Source organism: Octopus sinensis, linkage group LG13 (genome assembly GCF_006345805.1).
Source record: "Octopus sinensis linkage group LG13, ASM634580v1, whole genome shotgun sequence".
Taxonomy (NCBI): Eukaryota; Metazoa; Mollusca; class Cephalopoda; order Octopoda; family Octopodidae; genus Octopus; species Octopus sinensis.
Window position 1 is genome coordinate 59,809,352 of NC_043009.1, and position 12,063 is coordinate 59,821,414.

A 12,063-nucleotide genomic window follows, 5' to 3' on the forward strand; every position below is an offset into this window, starting at 1 on the left:
TTTCCTACTCTAGGCACAAAGCCTGAAATTTTGGGGGAGGGAGGGGCCAGTCGATTAGATTGACCCCCAGTATGCAACTGGTACTTAACAATTGCCACTTAAATAATAGCAACAATAGCTACCACCACAACTGCTATGACAGCCACAACAACAACAAGTTTTATACTGTAGGCCCAAGGCCTGAAATCTTTGGGAGGTGGGGGGCAGTCGATTAGATCAACCCCAGTACACAACTGGTACTTAATTTATTTACCCCAAAAGGATGAATGGCAAAGCTGACATTGGCGGAATTTGAACTCGGAACGTAAAGACAGATGAAATAACTGTCACCATAATGATGATGATGATGATGATGATGATGATAATGAGAATGATGATGGTGGTGGTGGCGGTAGTGGTGATGACAATAGCAGGTACATCAACAAATAATAGCCATAATTAGAATAAGAGCCACAGCAATAGCTACATCGATAGCGATAATAGCAACAACAATATTAATATCAATATTGAAAACAACAACAATATCCACCACCAACAATAACACCAACACCACCAACACCACCATCACCACTACCACTACCAGCACCACCACTACCACCACAATCCCTACCTCTTCCACCAATATCATCACTCCTACCATTACCATCACTACCACCACAACTCCCACTACCACAACCACCGCCACCACAACCACCACCACCACCACTACCAATAAATGTAAAGTTATTTAATGTATTTCTCTACATGATTCCTAGATAAACACTCGGTAAAGTCAGCTGGTGTATATACCACATTGATAACGAGTTAACAAGAAAGCATTTACATGGTCGCTTGGCCTGCTTGAAACAACAGCCAAATCTCCTTCAAATTACAGACTATCATCTTAGTAATGGACACGACAGATAATGTGATCCTAAGTTCATGGCAACAAGACTAATGGGAGGATCATGGCTGGAGTGTCTTTGATCATAAGTTTGCTCAATCAGGTTGACCATTGTCTAAATAACAACAACAGCAACAACTATCACTACTACACTGATAAAATAGTTAAAGCCCACCCTGTGGACCTACCCTGTCTACCCTTTCATTATGTTTCACTCATGGTTTATCTTGATATTGGGAGTAACATATGTTTTAGATCAGTGGTTCTCAGCATTTTTTTTTTCCATCTATAGGTAAAAAAGGTAAAATTACCTCCTCATGTCATTCTGGTGGAGGCACATGGCCTAGTGGTTAGAGCAGCAGACTCGTGGTTGAGGGATCGCAGGTTCGAATCTCAGACCGGGCGATGTGTGTGTTTATGAGTGAAACACCTAAGCTCCACGCAGCTCTTGCAGAAGGTAATGGCGAACTTCTGCTGACTCTTTTGCCACAACAACTTTCTCTCACTCTTTCCTCCTGCATCTTGCAGCTCACCTGCGATGGACCGTCGTCCCGTCCACGTGAGGAACCTATACGCCAAGGAAACCGGGAAACCGGCCCTTATGAGCCAGGTGTGGCTCGAGAAGGGACAAACAAACAAACATGTCACTCTGACTCACAAAGCTGGTTTCATGGCATATATATTCTGCACCTAGATGGAACACCAGTCCATCATTTTTGCATAGCAAAAATATATAATATATATATATATATATATATATATATACAGGTAGAGTTCATAAGGGCTTGCACCTAGATGGGACACCAGTCCATCAGTTTTGCATAGTAAAACAAAATATATATATAGGTAGAGTTCATAAGGGCTTGCACCTAGATGGGATGCCAGTCTGTTGCAAGATTACTAATTTTTTGCCGGCTGATAAGAGTGCAGTAACATGAAATGAAGTGTTTTGCCCCAGAATATACCATGTCACCTGGTCCAGGAATTGAAACCACAACCTTCTGATCATGAGTCCAGCACCCTAACCACAAAACACCTGTTTTTTATCTATGGTCCCCTTTGATTACAATTTTATTCTGGTGGATTTCCAAAGCCATTCAATGTTTATAGAAATGTTGGAGAAACAAATCTTGATGCTTTTTGCAATAAATGTATCTAAAACGAAATTTATACATGGACCCTTTAAACACTACCATGGATACCCAATTTACTATATTTTGCTTGCATGGACCCCAAAAATCTCATATGGGCCCTCAGGAGTCATTTGAACCCCAGTTGAGAACCACTGTTTTAGATACTCTCTCTTTTTACTCTTTTAATTGTTTCAGTCATTTGACTGTGGCCATGCTGGAGCACCACCTTTAGTTGAGGAAATCAACCCCAGGACTTATTCTTTGTAAGCCTAGTACTTATTGTATGCTATAGGTATGTATAGGTGGTTGTCGTTGTAGTGGTGATCAATGTTATAATGGTTGTAGTGGTTTTGGTGGAAGTTTTGAGAGTCAAGACTATTGAAAAGGTTGCAAGACGCAACGAAAATTTTAGGAAAATAAAAATAAGAAATAAGTGGAAATAACTGCCCCCAGATACAACAGTGTATACTCTCTTTTACTTGTTTCAGTCATTTGACTGTGGCCATGCTGGAGCACCACCTTTAGTCGAGGAAATCGACCCCAGGACTTATTCTTTGTAAGCCTAGTACTTATTCTAATGGTCTATTTTGCCGAACCTCTAAGTTACAGGGACGTAAACACACCAGCATCGGTTGTCAAGCGATGTTGGGGATACAAACACAGACACACAAAGATATACACACACATACATATATGTACATATAAACGACGGGCTTCTTTCAGTTTCTGTCTACCAAATCCACTCACAAGGCTTTGGTTGGCCCGAGGCTATAGTAGAAGACACTTGCCCAAGGTACCACGCAGTGGGACCGAACCCAGAACCAAGTGGTTCGTAAGCAAGCTACTTATCACACAGCCAAATTTATATTGTGTTTGTGAGAGAAAGTCTAGAAGAATAAGCTTACCATAAGCAGCAACAATTGGTGTGAAAACAGCCACTACCAAAATCTTGAGACTTCCATAAGATTCTAGGAGTTCCGAAGGCCAAGCAGAATAAAACAGATAAGCAAAGAGTGCCGAGATGAAGATCTGGCTTATGATTCTTTCATAAGTGATTGGTGGATGAGAATAAATCCGCTTCCGGTCTTTCATTTCTTCAACATAAAACTGGTCATTATTGGCACGGCGTACATAAAATGGAATTCTCCAGAGGTCCCTAAACCAACCAATTCCACAGCCTGCCAGAGTTGCCCACCACACCAGAGCCTGGTTATCTCTGTTCAAATAAATATGATGAATTCCAAACAGTCCACCAAAGAACCACAGAATGTAGGCTATCACAACTTTGGCCATTTTGGAGTGACCGTCTCTGGTGGTTTTGTATTTTTGGTGAAATAGTTGTATGCTATAGTATGGGCGGTTGTCGTTGTAGTGGTGACCAGTGTTATAATGGTTGTAGTGGTTTTGGTGGAAGTAGTAGTAATTGTTGTTGAGATACTGGTTATTGGTGTGACAATGGTTATTGTTAAGGTTGTTGTTGTTGTTGGAGTAGTAGTAGTAGTAGTAGTATTAGTAGAAGCAGCAGCAGCAGTAGTAGTAATGGTAGAGGTGGTGGTGGTGGTGGTGGTAGTAGTAGTAGTAGTAGTAGAAATGGTGGTGGTGGTAGTAGTGGTAGTAGTAGTTATTGTTGTTGTGGTGGCAGTGATGGGGGATAGCAGTTACCGTTATGATTGGTAGTAGTGGTAGTAGTAGTAGTAGTAGTAGTAGTAGTAGAAGTAGTAGTAGTAGTAGTAGTAGCAGCAGCAGAAGTAGTAGTAGTAGTAGTAGCAGCAGCAGTAGTAGTAGTAGTTTTGGTAGCGAATACTATTGCTGAGGTAGAAGTAGTATTAGTGGTAGTTGTGGTTGTGGAGTTTGCTGAGGTAGTAGTTGAAGTAGTAGTTGTTATTACAGCTGCAGTAGGAGTTATAGTAGCAGTTACTGTCACTACAATGGTTGTAGCTGTCGTTGTGGTCGTGGTGGTGGCAGTGGTGGTGGTGGCAGTGGTGGTGGTAGTAGCGATGGTGTGCAGCGGTAGTGGCGGTGACGATAAGGGTGGTATGAGGTTAATAGATGTTACCGCCAATGACAGTAATACAAACGAATGTATCCAAAGGAACAGTTTTCAGCAACATATGTCAGTGCTAGAAATTATCTCTGTTGTCTGGCACAAAGGGTAGACAGGTACCCTGAATTAAACCATAATTATTTCTTGTCTGTCTGTCTGTCTGTGTGTCTCCCTGATTTTGCAGAATCTGTTGACATCATGAGCTTGCATTGTGTTCTTCATGTTCTGGTAGTAAGAAACAAAAAAAAAAAAAATTATAAAAAGAAGAAAATAAAGAAAAGAGAAAGATCACTTTGTTTTGACCCCTAGAAAGAAACCCTAATTACTTACAGCTAGAAAAATACTAAAAGACAAATGAATTCAAAGACAAGTGTGGTAAGTAGCTTGCTTACCAACCACATAATTCCGGGTTCAGTCCCACTGCGTGGCACCTTGGGCAAGTGTCTTCTACTATAGCCTTGGGCCAACCAAAGCCTTGTGAGTGGATGTGGTAGACGGAAACTGAAAAGAAGCCCATCGTATATATGTGTGTGTGTTTGTCCCCCCAGCACCGCTTGACAACCGATGCTAGTGTGTTTACGTCACCGTAACTTAGCGGTTCGGCAAAAAGTCACTGAATAAGACCTGGGGTTGATTTGCTCAACTAAAAGGTGGTGCTCCAGCATGGTCACAGTCAAATGACTGAAACAAGTGAAAGAGTAAAAGAGTAGAAGAGTATTCAGCGATAACATTAGACTTAACTACTGTTAAAGAAATGTAGTACAACTCAATCCAAAGGCACAGTATATTTAGTGATTTATCCTCTTCCTTGAAACCAATATTTTCTCAGTGTGTACTTTGTACTAAACCACACCATACTCCACCATTCTCTACACTCCACTCAACTACACAAAATCCTCACTATATACTAGTACACTACACCATACTACATAATACCACACTCCACTCCAATTAACCATATTTTCTCTAATACACCACATCCCACCCCTAACAACTATGCTATGTTCCACTCAACACTCCTCCACTCAACCCTCCTCTATTCAACCCCCTACACTCACCCCTCCACTACTCAACCCTCCTCCTCTTAACCTTCCTCCACTCGACCCTCCTCCACTCAAACCTCCACTACTCAGTCCTCCTTTACTCATTCCTCCTCCACTCAACCACTCTCCATATTCCACTCCACTATACTTCATCACTTTGCACCACACCAAACCACACTCCACTCTATTCCATGTAACTACACTCTACTCCAATGCACCACATATACTCCCTGTCACTTTGATACACTCTACTCAATACTCCCTCTACTCAGTCCTACTCAATCCTCCCCCTCCATTCAACTACACTCCACACTTCATTAGACAATGCCACGTCACATTGCAGTCTATCCACTCTACACCACACCTTGCCCATACTATCATAATACACATCAGTTTGCCCATACTAACATAATATACATCAGTTTGCCCATTCTAGCATAACATACATCAGTTTTTCCATACTAACATAATATACATCAGTTTGCCCATACTAACATAATACACATCAGTTTGCCCTTACTAACATAACATACATCAGTTTGCCCATTCTAGCCTAGTATACATAAGTTCGCCCATTCTAGCATAACATACATCAGTTTTTCCATACTAACATAATATACATCAGTTTGCCCTTACTAGCATAATATACATTAGCTTTCCCTTACTAGCATAATATACATCAGTTTGCCCATACTAGCATAGTATACATTTGTTTGCCCTTACTAGCATAATATACATCAGTTTGCCCATACTAGCATAATATACATCAGTTTGCCCATTCTAGCATAACATACATCAGTTTTTCCATACTAACATAATATACATCAGTTTGCCCATACTAACATAATACACATCAGTTTGCCCTTACTAACATAACATACATCAGTTTGCCCATTCTAGCCTAGTATACATAAGTTCGCCCATTCTAGCATAACATACATCAGTTTTTCCATACTAACATAATATACATCAGTTTGCCCTTACTAGCATAATATACATTAGCTTTCCCTTACTAGCATAATATGCACCAGTTTGCCCATACTAGCATAGTATACATTTGTTTGCCCTTACTAGCATAATATACATCAGTTTGCCCATACTAGCATAATATACATCAGTTTGCCCATTCTAGCATAACATACATCAGTTTGCCCATACTAACATTAAGGAATATCAATTTGCCCATACCAGCATAACATAATATGGAGTATCTGCAGACGTCAGGATTTTTTCTTGTATGTATGCAACTGGATATATATGTATGTGTGTCTGTGTGCACATGTGCACAGATATGGCTGGATGTTTAAAATATCCACTTCGCAATCATGAGATTCTAGGTTCCGTTCTACTACCAGGCACTTCAGAGAAATATAATTTTTTTTTTTTTTGTGGTCCTCGAGATGATTTTAGACACGTGAGAGAGACTAGGCAGATGGAAACTGTGTTGAAGGCCTCTGGAAGGATTTTACTTCTAATTTGGAAAAAAAAAAAGAAAAACAGCTGTGTCGTGTTGATTCTTTTATATATAATTTGAATGATACAAACGCCTATGGTGTATTCAACCACTTACAGTACTATACAATAAGTGTAATTGATTGATTAACTGAAAACACGTCGTGGAAACCAGCATGTGGGTGTGCGTGTATGTGTGTGTGTGCATGTGTATGTGCATTTGTGTATATGTGTGTGTGTAACTGGAGTCTCATTGAGTTGTTAGTTTTCTTTGTAAGGGAGAAATAATTTGTTAAGAATCTATTCAATTTTTCATACAAACGTGTGTGTATATGTATATATATATGTGTGTGTATGTGTGTGTTTGTTTGTTTGTGTGTGTGCATGTGTGTCTATATGCATGTATGTATGTATGTATGCATGTATGTATGTATGTATGTATGTATGCATGAATGCATGTATATATGTATGTATACAGTAGTTTTGTAGAACAAACAGGGTAAGCAGAACTCATTAGATAAGTATAATAGTTTATTATTATTATTGTTGTTATTATTATTATTATTATTATTATTATTATTATTATTAGACCCCAAAAGGGATTCAGTCCCAAAGGTTTTGTGCATGGTACTACCAAACTCTTCAATAACTTTTGTAACTTATGTCACTTGAAAATACTAAAGAAATGTATATATGTAACTATGTGATGTATAGTATAAATGTGTGTGTATATGCTGACAAAAAAAACCTACGTACATACATATATATATTGTTATAATATGTATGTGTGTGTAATGTGTGCCACACAGGGCTAAACACAGAAGGGACAGAATACAAAGAAGAGCTTTTCTTTTTGGGAAGAAGAGAAGGGGAAAAAAAGGGGGGGTCGAATTCCGATCAAAAGGGATCATGAAAAAAAATGGGGTCAATCAATAGGGATCGTGTATCACAGAAATGTCAAGACAGGTAGATAGATAGTTAGATAGATAGATAGATAGATAGATAGATAGATAGATAGATAGATAGATAGATAGATAGATAGATAGATAGATAGATAGATAGTTATTACATACACATAAGATGAATGACCACTAGGTAGACTCCTAATATGCTACATGTAGACCCTGTATGGTCTGACCACTAAGAAAAATTGTCCTCAAGAAAATTCTTGAGAAGAATTTTTCTTAGTGGTCAGACCATATGGGATCTACATTTAGCATATTCCTCTTATATGAATGTAATATAATTTTCTGAATCTTCAGATTTTTTAAAAATATGCTAGGCCACTGGTTTAATTAATATTAATCTAATTAATATCAATTTTTACCCTTACTATTTAAATTTAGATAGACAGATAGATAGATAGATAGATAGATAGATAGATAGATAGATAGATAGATAGATAGACAGACAGATAGATAGATAGATAGATATATAGATAGATAGATAGATAGATAGGTAGATAGATAGATAGATAGATAGATAGATAGACAAATAGATAGATAGATAGATATGTTTCTTTATTAGCCACACAGGGCTGCACACAGACAGGACAAAATTACAAGGTAGAGCTTTTCTTTTGGGGGTAAAAGAAGGGGGTTTGGTTTTCGATCAAAACGGATCGTAAATGGAAAGAAAGAGGACAAAAAAGGGGGGGGGATAAAATTAAAAAAAAATAGACAGATAGATAGATAGATAGATATACATACATGCACACAAATGTACATATACACATACATATATATCTATATGTATATGCATTTGTTCTTTTATTCTTTTACTTGTTTCAGTCATTTGACTGCAGCCATGCTGGAGCACTGCCTTAAGGGGTTTTTTTAATCAAAGAATTCGACTCCAGGACTTATTGTTTGTAAGCCTACTACTTATTTTATCTGTCTCTTTTGTCAAACTGCTAAGTTACGGGGGACATAAACATTCCAACATCAGTTGTCAAGTCATGGTGGTGGGGGAGAAACAAAGACGCAAAGACACACACACACACACACATACACATGCACGCACCCACCCACCTACACACATACACACACACACACTCACACATACCCCCCCCCACACACACACTCACACACACATATATGATGGGCTTCTTCCAGTTTCCGTCTACCAAATCCATTCACAAGGTTCTGGTTGGCCTGAGGCTATAGCAGAAAACACTTGCCCAAGGTGCCATGCGGTGGGAACGAACCCGGAACCATGTCGTTGGGAATCAAGCTTCTTACCACACAGCCTTACCTGCACCTATATATATATGCATGCATGGGTCATTGCCAGTGCCGCCTGATTGGCTTCCCATGCAGGTGACATGTAAAAAGCACCATCTGAACCGACTGACTCTTGTGCCAGTAGCATGAAAAACGCACCATCAGAACATGGCCGATGCCAGTGCCATCGGACTTGCTCCTGTGGCAGGAACACGTAAAATGCACCCATAACACTCTAGGAGTGGTTGGCGTTAGGAAGGGCATCCAGCTGTAGAAACACTGCCAGATCAGTTAGGAGCCTGGTGCAGCCTCCTGGCTTGCCAGTCCCCAGTCAAACCGTCCAACCCATGCCAGCATAGAAAACAAACATTAAATGATGATGATGATGATATATACATATATATATATATATATATACATATATATATATATTAGGTTGGCGCATAATTATTGTGGCCTTTTTTCAACAAATTTTATTCAACAAAAACAATAACAACATGTAACAAAAACATCTTTAAATGATTATTCCGGAGCATATTCACCATCTACTTCAATTACTGCCTCCCATTTGCTTAGCAGATGGTCAGACCATCATTTAAAGATGTTTTTGCTAAATATTGTTATTGTGTATATATATATATATAATATATATATATATATGTGTGTATATGTATGTATGTATGTATATGTATGTATATGTATGTATATGTATGTATCTATGTATGTTTGTATGTATGTATATGTATGTATCTATGTATGTTTGTATGTATGTATATAGATGCATGTGTGAGTGGTTAAGAAATTTTACTTGCATTCTACCTACCAGTAGGCAACTTGGGCCAGTGCCATTTTTGCCATTTCTCAGACTTTCCCAACCCTAGTGAGTGGGACAGACTGAACAAAAAAAAATAGAAAAAAAAAAGAAAAGAAAAAGATTGTACCCATAATTCAAAAGGGTCTGCCCTTTTCCCCACCCCACATCATACTGATTCTATCTGAGAGTTCCATGAAGGCTGGACGTGTCTATGGAATATTCAACCACATGTGCTATAATGCAATTAGTAGATAGCTCAGTGGTCGTACAACTGGAATACCCATTCTGGAAACATACAGTGTATCCTTTACTCCATATGTCTCTATGTATGTATTTATGTATGTGTATATACATTTTGTGAATTCTCCCCCTATGTACATATATATGTATATATATTTCTTTATTGCCCACAATGGGCTAAACATAGAGGGGACAAACAAGGACAGACAAAGGGATTAAGTCAATTACATCGACCCCAGTGCGAAACTGGTACTTTATTTATCGACCCTGAAAGGATGAAAGGCAAAGTTGACATCGGCGGAATTTGAACTCAGAACGTAGCGGCAGATGAAATACTGCTAAGCATTTCACCCGGCATGCTAACGATTCTGCCATTATTATATACTAATATTGAGGGGTCAGCAAAAGAAATGCATCACCACATACCGAAGTTCAGAAATAGCAGCCAAAATCTAAGCCATTTCTTCTACTTAAAAAAAGGGTCTACCAGAGAAACCATAATACTTGAATCTTATATATATATATATGTATGTATGTATGTATGTATGTATGTAAGTATGTATGTATGTATGTATGTATGTATATGTATGTATATGTATGTATGTATGTATGTATGTATGTATGTATGTATAGTGGTGAGTTTACTTCTTGAAGTACAAAGTACAAGCAGAGTGTTGTTGTTGTTGTTGTTGTTGTTGTTGCTGTTGTTGTTGTTGTGTAATTGTTTTTCTTTCTTTTGTGGCGAAAACTCATCATCTCTGATGCCTTTTGCCACCCACCCCACCCACCCCCGCTACCTACCCGAAGCATGCATGCATGTATTGTGGGTATTTACTACGGGATGTTGGTAGATATATATATATATATATATATATATATTAAGCAAAGATACTCACCACTCACTCTCGTTTGGTCTTGCTGGTCAAGTCCATGTTGCTTGTGTCTGTCTGTCTGTCCTGTGTGTGTCTGAGTGAGAGAACCATGTTCGGCCTCTCCCGCCTATTGTTGTCAGGCACAACAATCAATAACCACATCACACAGCCCTCTGCGATCACTACTGCCACCGCCACTCTTGCAATTTATCTCTTTCCCTCCTACTCTCATTACTTATATCTCAAGTTTTCCTCTGTGTGTCTCTGCGTGCATGTGCGTGTATGTGTGTGTGTGTGAGTGTGAGTGTGTGTATGTGTGTGTGTGTGTGTGTGAGTGTGTGTATGTGTGTGTGTGTGAGTGTGTGTATGTGTGTGTGTGTGTACAGCTCTCCTTCTCTCTTTCTCTTTCTCCAACACACACTTACACACATACACACACACACACACATACACACACACATTCTCTTCTGTCCGCAATCCAGCTTTGTTATCACACATCCGCACTCTCATGTAGAACTCCTATTGCCTTCTCCTCCACCACCACACCACCACCAGCTCACACACACACGCACACACACACGCATACGCACACACACACACACACACACACACACACATACACACACAGACACTACTATCACCACTACCACCAACATCGCTACCACCACCACTGACTCCTCCACTACCACCACCACCACCACCAGCTCACATACGCACGCACACACACACACACATACACACACACACTACTATCACCACTACCATCAACATCGCCACCACCACCACCACCAGCTCACATACGCACGCACACACACACACACACACATACACACACACACACTACTATCACCACTACCACCAACATCGCCACCACCACCACTGGCTCCTCCACTACAAACACCACCACCACCAGCTTGCACACACACACGCACACACACACACGCACCACACACACACACACACTACTATCACCACTACCACTGACATCGCTGCCACCACCACTAGCTCCTCCACTACCAACACCACCACCACCACCATCACTACAGCCACCTCCACACCACCACACACACAATGATGCTATCACCTTAACCACCACCATCACCAGTAACAAACTTACCCCAACACCATCGCCAACATCACCACCATGTATGAAACCACTTCCCCCTCTGACTTTCTCATCCTCTCTCTCTCTCTCTCTCTCTCTCTCTCTCTTTCTCTCTATCTATCTGTCTATCAATCTCTTTATCTATTTATTTATCTGTCTATTTCTCTCTACTTTTTGACTCTTTTACTTGTTTTAGTCATTTGACTGTGGCCATGCTGGAGCACCGCCTTTTAGTCTAGCAAATCGACCCCGGGA

The 12,063-nt window shown here is 39.7% G+C and overlaps 1 protein-coding gene and 1 long non-coding RNA gene across 2 annotated transcripts in view; both read right to left on the minus strand.

Annotated features, from left to right (window-relative positions):
* LOC115218651 (dnaJ homolog subfamily C member 22) overlaps window positions 1–3,514 on the minus strand; it is an 18,836-nt gene extending 15,322 nt beyond the window's left edge. Inside the window, exon 1 of the mRNA XM_029788572.2 lies at window positions 2,922–3,514. Within this exon, the coding sequence (XP_029644432.1) occupies window positions 2,922–3,309 (388 nt within the window). The 5' untranslated portion in view covers window positions 3,310–3,514. The remainder of the gene's footprint in view (window positions 1–2,921) is intronic.
* Window positions 3,515–3,790: 276 nt separating this feature from the next.
* On the minus strand, window positions 3,791–10,983 carry LOC118765831. Its single transcript, XR_005001722.1, has 2 exons — window positions 10,728–10,983; window positions 3,791–4,285 (listed from the first exon to the last, which is right to left on the minus strand). It is a non-coding gene; the product is annotated as an uncharacterized LOC118765831 (long non-coding RNA).
* Between the last annotated feature and the right edge of the window lie 1,080 nt (window positions 10,984–12,063).